Here is an 18,924-nt window from a genome sequence, read left to right on the forward strand (position 1 = left end):
AGGTAAGTAAATCATAAGAGAATTTTCATTTTTGGGTGAACTATCCCTTTAAATTCATATCTTCAGTAGTGATATGATAGGTGTGGGTGAGAGACAGATCAATATTTAAGTCCTTTTTCACAATAAATTCTCCTCCCTGCCCAGTAGGTGGCGATATGCGCGAAGAATGCGAATCACCAAAAACAAAAGGAGAAGAATGTGAAAGTGAAAGTGGAGATTTATAGTAAAAAGGACTTAAATATTCATCTGTTTCTCACCCACACCTATCATATCACTTCAAAAGACGTGGATTAAACTACTGGAGATGTATGGATTACTTTGAAGCTCAATAAAGCACATAAAGGCTGCATAAAAGTTTTGGTCACCATTCACTTGCATTGTATGGACCTACAGAGGTCTAAAAATCTTAATTTGTGTTCTGGAGAAGAAAGAAAGTCATACACATCTGGGATGGCATGAGGGGGAGTAAATGAGGAGAGAATTGTTTTTGTGGCATAATGTTCATAACCACAAAAGATAATTTTGACTAGTCCTCGTTTATTTGAAAACAAGTAAAAATTGCAGTTACAGCGAGGTACTTAAAATGGGGCCAGTCCATAAATATTAAAATACACACTGTTTCAAAAGTATAGCCACAAGACGTAAACATTAGTCTAATAAAACCACTTACTAACCTTATCTGTGTGAAGTTATATCCAATATTGCAACCTGTTATTTGGTAAATGCCATAACACTGGTAAATCCTGATTTTATCACACTGAAATCATGTTAACACATATAATGTTTACGTATTATTGTGTCAGTACTTTTGAAACAGTGAGTATTTTAATGTTTATTGACTGGCCCCTTTTACTTCCATTGTAAATGGCTTACTGTAACCTCGATTTTTGCGTGTTTTTAAACAAACGAGGGACAAGTCGAACAAATTTTTTGTGGTAATCAATATTTTGCCACAAAGTGTGAAATTGTCCAAATACTTTTAGGGGCGACATTATTTCAGTAGTTATTCGTTGTTGACATTTTTGATTGTTTCTACACAAAAACATTTCTTTTATTATTAAAAAGCTATATTTAAAAAAAAGTTTAAAGTGAATGATGGTTTGGAAAAGGCTTGAATGAAAGCAGCCTCATTTTAAACCCGCTAATGAGTGTGTTCACACCCTTCCCTGCACCTCATTATGTTTCACACACATCCAACATGACACTTACGAGCACTCACACACACTGCTGAGCTAATTTGTCTGCTCGGGCACAAATTCATGCTGTCATTCCCCACAGTTTCTCTCTGTCTCTTTACCCAGTTTTCCATTCTCATCTCACTCTCTGTTGCTTTCCTGGTAGAGCAGCATGTAACCCTTTCAATATCACGACTCTGGAGTGTCTCTCTCTCTTTCACTGGATTGTGTGATAACAGAGCAGGCTGTGGCAGTGTGACTTTTGGTTGTTAACCGTGGATCATGTTCTATTTTCAGCTGGTGATCATGTCTGGCACCGTTCTCCTGGCGTACTACTTCGAATACACGGACACGTTTCCTGTACACATCCAGGGCTTCTTCTGCTTCGATAAGGCTTTCTCCAAACCCTATCCTGGACCGGATGAGACCAGTAATGTGCCACCGATGCTGGTGTACTCTCTGGTCGCTGCCGTTCCTACTTTAACAGTAAGTATGGACTGTGTCCTGTCTTCCCTGGGGCTGTTGCCATTCATTTCTGTTCGCTGTTGTGTGCTTGTGGGTGGTGAGAATGAACTTTAACACGGATGAATCATCATTCGGTCTAAGGATATATGAACAAATTTGCGTTTTTGTGAGAGAGTCCAGATGGGTGAATCTCAAGAAATCTGTCCAGAACATGAACAAAATTAAATGTTTAAACAATAGTGTGTCATTGTCACAGGTTGAGCAGAGAATCGGAGGCAGGACCCAAACACAGAGTAAAAACAAAAAGGATGTATTAATACAAAAATAAACAAAGGCAAAACAAAAACTACCCCAAAGGGAAAAAAACAGGTACTGGATGGTAATGACAAAAACAGGCTGGACTGGATAACGGGGCAAAACACAGGACAGACCGGAACCAACAGGAACTAGGAAGAACACAACACCGACATGGACACCAAACAAGATGAACTGGCACTGGACAGCGCACACAAGGAGACTAAAATAGGGAATGAAATCAGACAGGTTAACAAGCAGGGCAGGTGAGACAAATTAACAAATAATGGGCAAACAAGGAGGCGGGGTATGACGCAAGACTGAAAGACACGCAGCAATACAGAAACAAAACAAAGCCATGTGCTCTCACAAAACACAAACACCCGAATGGCATGAGTGCACATCGGCAAGATAATAAGGCAATATACGCTCATGCCAACCGACAGACAAGATGAGAGAATGCGTAGCAATGCCAAACAAAGCAATGCCACGCATTCCCACACTAGACAGAGCTTGAGCATACATCGCGAGGCAAATGCCACAAGCGATAGACGTAAACGATTGACGTGAGTGCATGCCGCCAAGATGACATAGGCGCAATGCACTCATGCCAGTAACAGACAGAACATGTAGCGTGAGTGTCTGAATCCCTACACCAACCGAAACTGAACCAGACAGGGAAGTCAGCATCCAGACACCATGCTCCGAACATCAAACATGAGACCAACCGAGGAGTGCACGGCAGGGAAATAACAACCGAAGCCGTGCGCTCACGCAAAGACAGAAACGAAGCACAAGACAATTCACTTATTGGCCTTATTCACTTCCACTGTAAGTGCCTCACTGTAACCCAGATTTTTGCTTTTGTTAAAGAAAAGGAGGAATGAGTCGAAATAAATTTTTGTGGTAATCAACTTTATGCCACAAATGCTGTCTGTAATGGGTAAGGATGGGCAAGGAGGAGGCGGGAACCGGCCAAACAGTCAACATAACTTTAATGACATAAAAGAACTGAACATAACATAAAACACAGCGGCCGTGTGTGTGTGTCTCTCTCTCTCTCGAACTGGCGCCCCCGGCTCAGCTGATTAGGTGACTCAGTGCCGGCTGTGCACCCTCACCTTATTTGTTGTGGTGATGTGGGCGTGGCTGAGCGACGTCTGTGGAGTGAGAGAGAGACAGACCTGAATGTGTGTGTGCCCTGCTGAAAAGCAAACTGCGTGTGTTATACTTAAAGTAGTATAAATGAAACTTACGTGGATTGTTTATCCGGCTCCCGCTTCCTCCTTCCTACCTGAACAAGTGACTTATCACACTTGTATTGATAATATAGTAAATAGTAACCTATTTGTTCTACTGCCTTTAAACTCAAATATTAAAGTACTTTTTAGTGTAATATGGAGAATCTTTGAGAATGATGGACATTTAAAATATAAGGGTCAAATGAGGCAAATAAGCTTGTCCGAGATGATACATATAAGAAATCTTTTATAAATCTAATTTAAAACACGTGTCAAGTTCATAGAAATGTTATATTTGTGTCCATGTTGGTTTAATAAAATAAAATAAATAAATAAATAAAAAAATACAGCCTTTTATACAAAAAAATATATTTAATTAAATGTCAAGTGGTGTAACCATCAAGTGAAAGGTATCAAAATACTTTCCTTGCCCCTTAAATGCATGTGTACACAACTTAATAAAACATTTCAAAAAAGTTTTAAGACATATTTTTCAAGATAATATATATATATATATATATATATATATATACAGTATATTACCAATATCATGAAGTTTAGAGTCACTGATATCAAGAAGACTTCTCTATCTAAATATATGAGATTAAATATAAAACAAAACCACACAAAGGGTCTAAAGGGGTCCTCTCTGTTTTATGTCCCTTTTTTCACTTTGATTGGGTGGATGAAAGTTTTTCAAATATTTTTTTAAAAACAAAATTGTTTCACTGTTTATTTATTTATTAGAAAATACCAATAAATGATTATTCCAAACTACTAATTATTTAATTTTTTTCATGAATATCAGCTTTTAATTACTTTAATTACTTTTATTTATTAGCTAATTCACACCACTTTGGTGTAATTTTTACTTAAAGCCCCAGAAAAAATCAATAAATAAATACTTTGAAGTGAGAAAATGTTTATCATAGTAGAAGTGTATTCAAGTAATTGTTTCATGTAAATTGCATTTTTAATATATTTTTGAATAACCTAATAGATTCGGACAAAACAATGAGTGTCATATCATTCACATAAACTAACAAAACTTAAATGGTTGCCTCCTGGTCGGTAGATTTGATTTTACTCATGAAGTTCTACCTGTAAGTCTTGATTTCAAAAGTATAGACAGCCCATAGATGTAATAAAAAAATTAAAAAAAACAATAAAAAATAAAAATCCCAAATGTGATATCTTTAATATCTCAGTTGTTTCTGCTAAACGTCAAATTGATTAAATGTAGAGACTTTTAGTGAAGTTTTACTGATTCTCAGATGTTTCTCCTGAGGAAAAAAATCCCAGTAATCGCACATGTGTCTCCTGTCGTGTTTCAACAGTCTCTCAAACTGTGCTCAGTTCTGCCAAAATAAAACAGTCTGCATTCAAAAGTCAGATATTTCAATATGAACTTCAAATCCACATAAATTTTTTAAGCTCTACTGTTTTTGTCAAAAATGTCCTCATTTGAATCAATTGCAATTTCTATCTTTTATTTCTGTAATTTCTGTAATTTTTGGAGTAATGGTTTTATCGGTGTCTCCCTGTTACATTGTAAACTAGCTGCAACAGATTGTGGGACCACATGGATCTGCCTCCCTCCTTTCCTGAATCTGCCATAGCTGCATGTGGTACTTGTAGTGTGTGTGTGTGTGTGTGTGTTTTTTTTTTTTTTTTTTTTTGCAAAGGATCCACTCAGCCAACAGCAGATCTGGAAATAGTTCACGCAAAAATTCAAATTCTGTCATCGTTTACTCACCCTAATATCGTTCCAAACCTGTTCGACTTTATTTCTTCAGTGGAAAACAAAAAGTGAATTCTTGGGAAGTCTTTACAGGGTTTATTTTATGAAGTTAAATTAGTGCCTAAAAGATTTGCATATGTTGAATTAGATTTGTATAAGCGTAAATGAAGTTAGAAACGTGATAGAAAGAGTTGCATGCGCGAAAGCGTATCTCAAATTGCACGCTTATTTTATTTATTTATTTATTTTATTTTTTTAAGAAGAAGCTGTCTGTCTGTCACATTATTTAACCAATCAGTTCACAGTAAACTGGTCAACGGATACCTCATTTGATTGGTTACAAGAAGCAGATAGACCCGCCTTCTCATTTGTGCTTCTGAAACTCTTTTGAGCGAGTGTCAAAAGTGCGAGCTCAACAAAAGGGAAGACGGATCAATGTATGTCCGATTATTTCAGGAAAATATTTTCACCACAAACCCAAGTCATTTACACTTTTGCAATAGTTTATTTTTACACATACAGACTGATTCTACACAGTCAATCCATTTTGCTGTTCATGTCACTCTTTCTTTGCAAACCTGCAATCAGCGATATGCAAGCAATGTTTTTTGCCATGTTTAGGCTGTGCCAAAAGTGTAAGCATGAAACAAAGTAAGTCAGAAGAACACAGATCAAATGTACTTTTTGTTAATATGAAGTTACAGATTCACATCACATGAATAACACTTATGCATGCATTAAAATATTGAAAATATTTTTTTCTTACGCTTGCAACTTGATTTACACCATTACAAAACGTTCTGTACGCATGCACATTTCTTTACACTTGCATTTTGATTTATGCTTTCACAAATCTTAATCTGTGTATGCAAATCATTCAGGCACTATTTTATCTTTATATTATTTGCCATGTAATAACTGTCTCTTGTCTATTAAGCTCGAAAAAAGGACAGAAGACACCATAAAATCACTGTAACAGTATCGATGCATCTCATGCCCTATATTCCAAGTCTTCTGAAATGATGCAATCAATCTGTGTGATGAACACAGTGGAATTTAGGTTGTTATTCACTCTCAGATCAAATCAGTATGCAATGAAATCAAATATTCAGCCTAAGCCGATAACATAAAACGTCATTGGTTCTTATTGCATCTCGTTGCCAAACATCATGATGTTTGGTCAAAAGATAAAGTGAGTTTGTGGTTTTACAGACCTTTCTTTTGGGGATCCATTTCTTTAAGCTTTGCAACATCTCTTTCGAACATAGTAGGTTAATACATTTTGGCTATAATACTATAATACTATAATAACCTGAAATATTGGAAGGGTGCTTGTATTCTCATTAATTATTTCCATATCAGTTATATAACATTGCTGCTTGATGTTTTGAGGTGATTCAAGGTGTAAATTGTATCAAACGCACCTTAAATATAACATCTTGGTGCCCCAGAGAGAGGATGTGATTATAGGAAAGGAGCACGGTGATGCCACCTGAGAGACTGTGGCAGATGGCACTGGCTGCTTGAGGGGGTGAAATCACTGGCATTTCAGCATATGTCTGAACTGTGCGGCTGTCTGTCGTGGCATGAATGCCCATGTGTAGCCTCAGGCAAGAGTATGTTTCTAATCTTCAGAATAAGATAAAACCGGATAAAGCAGCACCCTCAAGCTTCTAGTCTTTTACTCTGTTTCATAACATATTATAAACAGCATCACTGAACTTTGATTTTTCAATATTGAGCTCAAAAATACAACAGACTCTTGTAGCAAACAATTCAACTGCAAAAAATGGAAGAAAAGCAAAATCAGAACTTTCCCTTTAAATTGACATGATAGCACACAAACGCTTTCAAACACTTTCAAAAATGTGTTGATGATATCAGCGGTCAGGTGCTAATCCTGGAAATGTGTGAGGGGAGCGTTGTGTCCCTGTCCATCGCTGTCTCATCTCTGACGTCTGTCTCTGTTTGAGGTCGGGGATTTGATGGCAGTGTTTACGTATGAGGGCAGGGCGATATTGAGATTTTCCAGCCTTCTGATGATATTCAATATTTATTAAATGGCTCTCTGGAATAGTTGATTCTGGTTGTTCATTCTGGGCTAAATAGTTTAAAGGAATATTCTGGGTTACAGTGAGGCACTTACAATGGAAGTGAATGGGGGCCATTCTGTAAATGTTAAAATACTCACTGTTTTTTTTTGTTTTTTTTGTTTTTTTTTCAAACATATAGCTGCAAGACTTTATGTGTGTTAACATGATTTTAGTGTGATAAAATTGCTCACTAACCTTTTCTGTGTAAAGTTATATTCAATTTTTACAACTTTGTTGCCATGACGCTGTAATGTTGGTGGCAATAACTAGAAGTTTATCTGCACAGAACAGTAGTCCGCCACAAAAATGTCTATTAAAAACAACTTTACAGCTCAAATAATACATGAGTTTTAACAGAAAAAATTAATGTAAGTGCTTTTATACTGTAAAATTATAAGCTTCACATTTCTGCCTTGAAACCCTCCAAAAATGGGCCTCATTCACTTCCATTGTAAGTGCCTCACTTTATTACAAGTGTCTCTGGAATGTTCTGATTCTGATTGGTCACGTCCTTTACAAAAATTGAGAGTTCATTGCAAATTTGCCGCAAATTCGCCATTAAATATTTCCACATGCAAATGAGCTTTGTGCAAAATTTGCGGCAAATTGTCATTTGTATGTGAAAAAAATGTGTGCAAAGTTTGCGGTTAGTTTGCCAGAGCTACTTTTTTGTAAGGGGTAGTGGTGAAACAATTCACTTATTTTCTGAATGCATCAGTTATAAATCCTGCCGATTCACATCTATTGATCCTGAAATATGACTTTTAATCCAACAATCGTTTGCGTTGGCCAGTGATTTGTTGTGCTCTGCTCTGCATCTTGATCCTGATCGTGCTTTTGGGGTTTATTTTTCGGTAATGTCCACCAATAAATCCCTTAAATATCTTAATTTGTATGTATTTTTTCATGATATTTATAAAATTGCTTAACACGATCTTTATTTTTTCAATAAGAGAACCAAAATCTTAACCAAACACCCGTTTAGATCAATTAGATTAAAAATTGTTTAATCTGAAGAAGTAAAATGCAGTAAAATTTTGTTTAAAATAATCAATGCATGTTTTCCATACAGTTATTTACTAAATTAACACACACACACACACACACACACACACACACACATATATATATATATATATACAGTACTGTGCAAAAGTTTTAGGCACTTGTGAAAAATGTTGCATAGTGAGGATGTCTTCAAAAATAATGCCATAAATAGTTTTCATTTATCACTTAATGTCATATAAAGTCCAGTAAACATAAAAAAGCTAAATCAATATTCGGTGTGACCACATTTGCCTTTAAAACAGCCCCAATTCTCCTAGGTACACCTGGATACAGTTTTTCTTGGTTGATGGCAGACAGGATGTTCCAAGCTTCTTGGAGAATTCACCACAGTTCTTCTATCTATTTAGGCTGTCTCAATTGCTTCAATGTCTCTTCATGTACTCTCAGACTGACTCGATGTTCAGTGTGTGGGGGGGGGGGGGGCTTTGTGGGGGCCATGTCATCTGTTGCAGGGCTCCCTGTTCTTCTATTCTAATCTTTTCTATTTGCAAAAGGAATGTTTGGGAGTCTAACATTTATATTTCCTATTGACACACTAAAGCTGAAGATATAAATAACCATCTTAAGACAAATGCTTTTGTGAAACATCTTAAGTGCCTAAGACTTTTGCACAGTACTGTACATATATATATATATATACAGTATATATTTGTCTTTTGCTCTGTACACAAAAACACTCAAGATTTCAATTGCAGAGGTTGTTTCATGTATTATTGTTTCTAATAAAATATGATTAAACATTTTCTTTCATTATTTGTAGCTCAGAGCAGACATGATGTGCATTCCTTTTACATGGCAAAGCAAAATTAATCTTATTAACGAGCAGCTACTTGTCAAAACTGTAACCACATTTACTGATCAGAAATAATGAGCTTGTGGTTTTGGTGTACAGTACGAGTACAGTGAAAATGAAGGGTGACTGGCGACTCATGATATAAATTCTAAAGGAGGCCGGAAACGCCTGCTTAACAGGAGTAGGCACACATTCCCCAACACTCGGATTTTAACCAGATGGAGCTACAACATATGAAATAAAACCCAAATTGCGGTTGCCAAAACAAATGGAGTGGCAGATTTGTTTTTGCAACCTAAACTAAAGCTACTTACCTGTGTTTGATTCTCTTATTTATTTTCTCTGCAGATTCTGGCTGGTGAACTGATGGCATTTTTCATGAGGTCAGAGAGCACACAGGAGAAGATCATAGTCACTGCAGACTGCTGCTACTTCAACCCACTATTGAGACGCATCATACGCTTCCTAGGTGCTTATCAGAAGTAGATGATATCATGAAGATATTCGTTATCTATGGGGTCCACATCATAGTTCACAATATAAAAGTAACAATTTATAAATTATATTTATTACAGATTAATCTATAAGAATATAAATAAAGCTACTGCAACCACAACAGCAAAAAGACCTTTTCCACATTTCACTCATCTTACAGTGGATGTTAAAGGTGCACTCAGTCATTTTTACCTCGTTAAAAAACTCCTAAAGACATGAATTGTAATTTTTGAAACATTTGTATAAAATCATGATCACTCACATTAAAATGAAGACTCCAGTCATATCAGTAACCTTATAAAAGCTGTTTTATTCTACATGGAGAGGGTCCGCACATGGGGGCTGCCATGTTAGAATCACATGACCAGCCGAATACTACTCACTTAATCTCAGTAACCGTCCTGTTATTTGACACTTTCACTCATTGATTAAAGTAATCATGGCTGACTGTGAATATTACATTTCTACAATGGCATCTGAAACTGCAAACTATTGATTTTAAATGGTGCTGCATCCAAGCCTGGATTACGTAATCATGTTACAAATATCAAGTATTTTAAATTAGACTAGAGTTACAGTATATTTACTTTTTAATGGTCTTGTCCTGATTTCATGTGTCTGAATGGGTTTTTAATACACTTAAAAATAGGTTTTCTTCAAAACAATAGGTAATAAGCAATAAGTAATTGCGTTTTTGACCTCTTATCCAGGTGTCTATACCTTTGGCTTGTTCACTACCACCATCTTTGCTAATGCCGGACAGGTAGTGACGGGAAATCAAACGCCTCACTTCCTGTCAGCGTGCAGACCGAACTACACAGCACTGGGCTGCCATTCCAACTTACAGTACATCACTGAACGCAAAGCCTGCACTGGAAACCCACTGATTGTCGCATCTGCACGCAAATCTTTTCCCTCTAAAGATGCAGCCATCAGTGTTTATTCTGCAGTTTATACTGTGGTGAGTTCAATAAGCTGAAATAACCGTCCTTGTGGACATGTAGAGGTTTATTTGTGGTCTAAAGTCACTTAATGACAAATAAAAAGCAGCGACAGATCTCTATACCACTCTGCAAAGGCAAAACAAAGAAATTACACAGACACTAAAACTGCGAAAAATAACTTCAAAGTTTATTGATTGTCCAGTCAAATGTGGGTTATAAAATAATCGTACTCTGTTTTCTCTGAGTCTGAACATAGTTGAATAAAAACAAGTACAGTACTGTGCAAAAGTTTTACGCACTTGTGAAAAATGTTGCATAGTGAGGATTTCTTCAAAAATAATGACATAAATTGTTTTCATTTATCAGTTAACATCATCCAAATTCCAGTAAACATAAAAAAGCTAAATTAATATTCGGTGTGACCAACTTTGCCTTCAAAACAGCACCAATTCTCCTAGGTACACCTGGACACAGTTTTTCTTGGTTGTTGGCAGATAGGATGTTCCAAGCTTCTTGGAGAATTCACCACAGTTCTTCTATCTATTTCGGCTGTCTCAACTGCTTCTGTCTCTATATGTAATCCCAGACTGACACGATGTTCAGTGGGGGGCTCTGTGGGGACCATGACATCTGTTGCAGGGCTCCCTGTTCTTCTATTCTAATCTATTTGCAGAAGGAAAGTTTGGGAGTCTAAAATGTATTTTTCCTATTGACACACTAAAGTTGAAGATATAAATAATCATCTTAAGACAAATGTTTTTGTTAAACATCTTATGTGCCTAAGACTTTTGCACAGTACTGTATGTCACAGGACGTATCATAATCTAAGGGGCCGTTCAGACCAAACGTGTTCTTGCACTAAAGAAGATAAATGCAGTGCAGCAAATGCAACAGAATAAAGGTGTCCCAAGACATGTTGCTTGTTGTGCAGTCTAAAAAACAAAGATGTCCATTTGGCGTATGTTTACATAGAAAAAAATAAATAATAATAAAAATGCGTAGTTACTGTGTTTTGCCTTTGCAAGTCAGTATAGTTATAAACATTCTTTAATTAAAGCATTAGTGATTGTAGGCTGGTGGCTATGACCAAAAAACTGCTACGATGATGTTGTGCTGGAACTTGTATCTTAAAGCTTATTCTTAGCTAATAATATTCTAACTTGCAATAAACTAGTTTTATTTTATAAAAACAGCGCATAATATAACCTGCTAAATTTAAAAAACAAAAAACAAAAAAAAAGACCAGTTTAGACTACCATGAATTTCTGTGCTGCTCCAGCTGGTTTATGCTGGTTAGTTCTGGTTTGGTGCTGGTTTAGATGGTGCACCAGCAAAGCTACGTTGATTCACTGCAAAACTTTACCAACATGGTCTTTCTGGTGAAGCTTGTTGACTAATGAGGTCTTTGTAGTTAAGCGTGTCAAGTAAGATGCCGGCATCACATGCTGGAAACCAATGCCTAGACATAACATAGTCCAGTTCCAGCTTTACTGGTATTTTCAGCAGGTTTCTCAAGCCATGTAGCAATTTGTCTAATTGTACTGGCCACGGGCATATTCTTCACCACTGTCTGTCTGTGGTTGCAGATGTATGTGACGTTGGTGTTTAGGACTAAAGGGACGCGTTTGACTAAGCCCACGCTCAGTCTGACTCTTCTGTGTCTGGCTATGCTGGTGGGTGTGGTCAGAGTGGCCGAATATCGCAATCACTGGGCGGACGTCCTCGCAGGATACTTCACCGGTGGAGCCATTGCTGTCTTTCTGGTGAGAGTGTGTGCAGTCTAGGTGTTACAGTGAGGGATAGGTAGGTGTAATTTATGGGTGGGTTGTCCCCACTAATTTTTGAATGAGCTTGCATCTGGGAAGTGTCAGAGGAAACATGTCCAGTTTCCTCTCCAGTGCTATTTTGAATGCTATGATGAGTGCTCGCTGGAGCTGTTATCAGTGTTCTCTTATGATACATGATACATCCATTGAAGTACAGATGCAATCTTGGTTTATTGAAATAAAAAGTTTAATTATGTGGATTAGAACCCGAAACGTCTTGAACTAGAACGTTGTAAAATGTTACAACTAGACCAACAAGCCAAAGCTTAGATAACTGATAATCCACATATTTATCCACTGTCTTACAAAATCCCAGGACCGACTGTGGAAAATGTAGGTATGAAATTATAAAAAAAAATTACAAATTGGTCAGCAAGAATGACATTGTAGTTTAAATAATTGTAAGTTATTGTTATTACATTTGATTTCAGTTTGAACAGTTTTGGCAAATACTCTACTACAGACCTAATCTCTGGATCAACACATCACATTGATCAGTTATTGATTAAAATTAGAGGTCGGCCAATGGTGGATTTTGTCGAAACGATTACTAAAGTGGCGGAAAAGGCAGATAACCGATTAATCGGCCAAGAGTTTAAAATAAATTCTTAGTCTTTCCATGATGTGACGGGTACAGATATTGAGTTTACAAGAGTCCAAAATACATAACATCCCAAAGGCACATATTAGTCAACCAAAATCTAATAATAACCTACAAAGGAATACAAAGGAATTTTAAGAAAAAACAATCGGCAAGTATCAGCACTATTTTCGCTGAAAACCAATAGTTCCAACTAAAGCAACTATCGGCACAATTAGGAGGTAAAATCGATATATCAGCCTACCTCTAAACAAAATTTTATTTGCCCATAATTAATATTCATGAGCATTAGCATTTCTTGACTTCACAGTTAGCCCAGTGGTACTTACACCTTCTTACTTAAACCTGGTTCATAAGGGTCAGGAAACCCACCTACTTAATCCCCAATTTTTCAGACCTCAGACTGTGAACAATCTTGAAATGGGTGGAAAAATATGTAAATATGTTGGCTGGTATTGTGGGCGGGAAGAGGGAAGATGGAAGGGGGTCAAGAAGAGCTACTTCCAAACACACACACACACACAGTGATGGCTGCAATGTGGATGAACCACAAATTATGAGTGAAGATGAAAACAAAAGAGTTTGGGGCTGTATATTAATCATGGGACAAAAGTGTGAAGAGTGAAGATGATAGAACCGTTTACAAATCTGCAAAAATATTGGGATATTTTGTTAAGTGTTTAGCTGTTTGTCACTAGATTTAGTGACTTTTTGACCCTCTGGGTGAGTAAAAGAGACATCTAGTGACTAGCGACAATTTTAGTGACTTTTGTAGTCTGCTTTAGTGACATTTTTCCACATCTGTCAACACAAAAGAACATCAACTCTATCGTGAATTTTCTCAGTGTTCTAGCATCCCCTTGTGTTACAAGTAATACGACTGGCCTCTATGCCATCTGCAGTTGTATTTATGAGCATATGGATGTTCTATAAATCGAATGAATTTACGTGTTTTTGGTATTTGTTGCGACAATCTCAACCTCATTTCACGTGCATGCTCTCAGTTTGGAGAAGAAAAGTCAGCATACAGCGATAAAAGAGTACTGAGAAATTATCAAGCAGGGCAAGAGAGAGAAAGAGAGAGAGAATGGAATGGATATGAACACCTGATCTATAATAAATTGTAGAGATAAGTGATATGAACAACAGATGTGGTGTCACTGTCAAAAAGTAATTGTGACACAGTAACGCTGGCACAAGTAATACACACTAATGTTTCAGCATCACACAACAGATATGTTATAAAAAAATAAGATATAGTACATATTATTTCCAAAACAGCTCCACGTGAGGCATTATAAGGCATATAGATCCATGTTTAAAAATAAATAATGAAAAAACATCCCCAACACTACACCGCTGCCTTTCCATGGTTGCTATTGCTAGGATCATTTTGGACTTTGTCGTTGTTCAATAATGTAGTTTAATTTCAAAACAAAATAAATAAAATCTAATAAAAATAAAGAACTAAATAGAAATCCTCCACTGTCTGAATGTTTGACAAGTTCAATTAGTGACAGCTAAATGATTAGTAGTTAAATACTAATTGTTAAATCATTAGTTTAATTAAAAAACAAACAAACATATGGTTCTACACCTTTAAAGAATTGCTGTAACTTTTTACGCCAATACATTTACATGTGTATACTGGACATCTTACGTAATAAATGACGTCATCACATGATTTAGCTACTTTTAGCAACATTTCAGCAAGCCTTTGGCGACTTCCCATGAGAAATAGTTGGCAACACTGATTTTGTTCAAACTTTTGAGAATGAAATAAGAACAGCATTCAGAGCAGACATTAACATCAAAACCAGCACTGCTTTAAGACTTTACAATAATTCATAGATATTTATTCTTACAAGGTGTGTTTCGGGTTTAATACAAGTTCAACTCTATAGTCATCATTTGTGGCATAATGTTGATTGCCACAAAAAAATAATTTTTCTAAAGAAACAAATCTCATGCAGTAAGGCACATACCATGAAAGTAAACAGGTCCGATACACAAAACATATACGCACTGTTAAAAGTATAACCACAATACTTAAGCATAATACGTTTTAACATAACTCTAAAGTTGCTCTACAATCGATAAAATTGCTTACTATCCTTGTTTGCATAAAATTATCCAGTATTTCAACTCCATTGTCATGACAACATAACACCGGTAAACAATGGGCGTAACTCCCAGAAACTTTATGTAAAGTAGATAAAAATAGAGTTGACTTGACTTTAAGTTTTCATCATTGTCTTCTGTTTTTGAACAAGCCATCATATTACCCTGTTTATGATCAGACGCATGGCGAGAAGACGCAATCAGTGTCTAAACAGAACAGCCTCCACAAATACACCTGGAATACACAGCTGCTTCACGTTTGAAAAGCAACAGTGGCTGGTGTCATGCCGAAATTTTATTCGCTAGTATCCTTATGTTTAGGGATAGCGACCAATGACCCCCTACTATGGTTAAGGTTAAGGGTGGGTGTAGGGATAGGCTTTAGGGATAAGGACCAATCAGGTAGCGGGGAGTCAAAATCTGGCAGGGAGTAAAATCTTGGCACAATCTTTGTTGCAGTTATGGACTGTGGACTGTCCATTCTGACGTGTGATTTAAATCGTATTATGTCCATTATCCGACACAGAGAGAAAAAGCGATGGAATCAGTGCTCGTAACAGTCCTCCCTCACAAACAGCATGTTTGGAGCGTGCCTAGCACAATTGTAGCAAAGAAATGCTTGCGCTGGTCCGGTTATGGGCTGCATTGCATTTTGTGAAGTGATTTCAATCTGGCCATGGTGTTTAGTGTAAAAGTCCGCTATCATGTCTGTTCCCCGTGTGCTGTTGAAGTCTCGCATCTGCGGAACAGCTGTTAGGTCCATGAGTTTCAATTCTCCGCTGTAATGTGAGGGCATGCATGAGGCAGCGCTGTGATTGGATGGAAGCTTTCCTTCTCATGAATAATGTGAAAAAACTCAGAATCCAGTGACGTAAATACACGCTGTCCTACCAATAATAACTCGAACGCATTTACCTATTTTTTGTGATGTTGCTTCAACTTTTGTTTTGAAACCAGAAGAACGAAATGGCTCAATAAAATGAAAAAATAACTACTTTCCCCTTAACAACAAACATAATGAGTGCTATCATTGTTTTCAGTGATGTGCAACCTGTACATATCTGTTCACGTCTCAAAAAATTTGTTTTGGGCTTTCATGACCCTTTAATGGTAAATTCTTCCATTTCTTTCCTTGTTGTTATCTACATCGATTTCTCCCTTGCTTCTTTTTACTCCTTCTCTATTCTGTTTCTTTCTTCTCTTTTCACTCTCTCAAGGTGACCTGTGTCATTAACAGCTTCCAGCAGACAAAGCCCCCTCCCCAGCCAGCGCGACCCCAGCGTCCTGAGTCTGTGCTGGGCATGCCCATGGTGGCGCTGCCCTGTGTAGAGAGTCCACTTGAAAAGTTAAGTGGCACTCAGGTAAGGGGTGGGAGCGGGTTAGTGGCAGGGCTGCACACATAAGGGGGATGGAGAACGCCCCCCTGTCCTTCTGTTTTTGACCCAATGGACCCTAATGTGTCTCCTAGACCAACCTAACCCTCCTTGTCCCTGCACTAACATGTCCTACCTGTACAAACACCAACCACAACCCCAAACACCAACTCTGGCACCTTGCAATCCCACTGAAGCTTTGGAGGATTGATCTACCCTTTTAAAAAGACTTTGCTTGTCCTGAAGAGACATTTTTTTCTAATATTTTTATTATAGAGTATCTGTGAAGCAACAGAGGGCCACAATTTTTAGTGCTGTTAACTGTACTGCTGCCTGATTCCTCAATGTCTAAATGAGTTCATTTTCATGAGACAGTTCTGGACATGCAACATCTAGAGTCCCTTTGCTACAAAGGTCAATGGATTCTTATCATGCGCAACTTCAAAGATGGAGAGCTGGTAGCCAAAATGTCAAGAGTATCACTGTCATTAGATGGCTCATTTGATTTGGAGGAATTCTGGGGGGGAAATGATGACACTGTGAGCCTCTCTTCGTAGGCCACCCTCATTTTCCTCACTTTTTAGACTACTTTGTCCCTTTTTCTCACTTCGATCATGCAGTCATCCATCGGTTTTATATTTTAAGCCTGAAACATACTCTTTGCAAGTACATGAATGCCGGCTCCTCTAGCTTTACAAGCTCAATTTCATGTGTTGTTGCGTTCCAAAATGTGACAGACCGCAATTCAAAACACAATGCGAGGATGCATTACATTCTCAATGTTGCCACAAGGGGCGCTATAGCGAACATTGGTGTGAACTGTCCGCTTCTACGGTGAGTTATCGGTTTCAAGTCAACTACTGTCAAGGCGGAGCAACAATTCAAAGAGAATATTGCGGAGTTGAAGTCAATATATTTATAGGAACCTACCTGAATAATAACATATCCAGTTGAATGGCACAGACTTTTGAAGGTATCTCTATTGTCCCCCTGAGTACTGAGGTTTCTTACTGCTGCAAGAAGCATGTTCAAAAAGACCGGATGTTGGCCAAACGCTCTCATTTGTATACACGTACTTGCGTAAAGTGTGTTTCTGGCCGTACTCCTTTATTCTCTAGCCAAACGCCATCACCCTACCTGAACACATTTTTTCACCTCTCTTCTTTTTCGAATCAGTCTTGGTTTCTCATTCTTTCATTCTCTCTTTCTCTCCCCTCCTCACACTCCCCCCCCCCCCCCCCCTTACAGACTCCAAGGGGATCTCCATTCACTGAGATCACATGACCATCAGCCTCATCGGTTTCCCGTCCCTCCCGATGTCCTCATACCGTCTCGCTCCATGTCCAGCGAAGTCTAGACCAGCCATCCCAGCACTTGCGCCACTGTGCCGCCCACCCTACAGGACGCTCCACCACTCTGCTCCGTTCCTACTCTACGCAGGTCTAGGTTTCATCCCGTCCAACCTCCATCCTCCATATTACACCATGCCACCAGTAGGGCCTCCACAAACCGCTCAAACAAACTAATGACAGTGAAGAGGCACCTTTAGAGAGATCTCAAATGAAAATCTAGTAGGCATCTTGACGTTACTTGTCATGAGTTTGTTTGGTCAGTGAGTGGAGAATTTGCACCTGTACGGACATCTGGACCTCTCAAAACCAGCCCATCCTACTTTTCCTGGGGAACCGATGAAGTCTTGAACAGCTTGTTGCTAAAATGCAGAACTCCCAAGAGGCTGCAATTTATTGTATATCAGTTCAGATGTAAATACATATACATTTTTATTCCTTTTTTTAAAATGGCATGTCCATTTTGATTGTTTTTATAGCACTTATGGTCATCACACAGTTTGGATTTTAAAAATCATGGCAGTAAATCTGTTCATGGAGTATCCATTGGTTTGTCTCAGTTTCCCACTTAAGAGGACAATCTTATATTGTACAACATGTTGGCATAAGGATATTCCTTCTTTAAGTGCACATCAAGAATTTTTGTAGGAAAAGACCTCAAGTTCTTGATTCCAGCTATGAAACTAATGTTTGTGTCTGGAAGCCATAAAATGAAAGGAAGACACATGGCAGACACATAAAGACTCATGGCCAAACACCACAGCATTCTTTTCAAAACTTAATGTGCAGTTTGTGTTCTTCTGTGCACACAAAAGTTTTCTCCACCAGCCACATGTAATGTGCAGTGATAAAACAGCTGTTGGACATGATGACCTTTTCATTAATGTTGCCCCAAGACATTTTTACAGTTCATAATCAACAGTGGAATGATCTCTTCGTCTCTCAAGAGAAACCAGGAATGCCACCATGAATCACACAGTAACATCTGTATTGTTATCAGTATTCACAATTGTAAATTAAAGTTTTTTTTTTCTTGTATAGTGAAGACATTTTTCACATTTGTATGAGCACGTGTTCCCAAGAGTTCCCAAAATCATTTTATATTTATGATGTTGTTATAATGTTACCTTGCAATGATTTCATCCTAGCTGTTTGCAAATAGCACAGAATGCCTTGCAGTACTGAGTTTTTTTCTATTTTGAAATGATTGCATTCATTTTAAAGACCCAATGAAATGAAAATCAAAGTTGTGTCACTTTTAGTCCATGTCTGTTAGCTTTGAGGTTATCTACAATGATCAGCCACAACATTAAAACCACCTGCCTAATATTGTGTAGATCCCCCT

General features: G+C 37.7%; 1 protein-coding gene across 3 annotated transcripts in view; it reads left to right on the top strand.

The window, feature by feature from the left end:
• plppr2a (phospholipid phosphatase related 2a) overlaps positions 1 to 18,924 on the top strand; it is a 31,121-nt gene extending 12,197 nt beyond the window's left edge. Inside the window, exons 3-8 of one of the 3 annotated variants that reach the window (XM_051714216.1) lie at positions 1,473 to 1,661; positions 9,219 to 9,339; positions 10,076 to 10,326; positions 11,896 to 12,072; positions 16,075 to 16,218; positions 17,479 to 18,924. In XM_051714216.1, the coding sequence (XP_051570176.1) occupies positions 1,473 to 1,661; positions 9,219 to 9,339; positions 10,076 to 10,326; positions 11,896 to 12,072; positions 16,075 to 16,218; positions 17,479 to 17,514 (918 nt within the window). In that variant the 3' untranslated portion in view covers positions 17,515 to 18,924. The remainder of the gene's footprint in view (positions 1 to 1,472; positions 1,662 to 9,218; positions 9,340 to 10,075; positions 10,327 to 11,895; positions 12,073 to 16,074; positions 16,219 to 17,478) is intronic. The other 2 variants (XM_051714215.1, XM_051714218.1) reach the window with 2 other exon arrangements.

Source organism: Myxocyprinus asiaticus, chromosome 13 (genome assembly GCF_019703515.2).
Source record: "Myxocyprinus asiaticus isolate MX2 ecotype Aquarium Trade chromosome 13, UBuf_Myxa_2, whole genome shotgun sequence".
Classification (NCBI taxonomy): Eukaryota; Metazoa; Chordata; class Actinopteri; order Cypriniformes; family Catostomidae; genus Myxocyprinus; species Myxocyprinus asiaticus.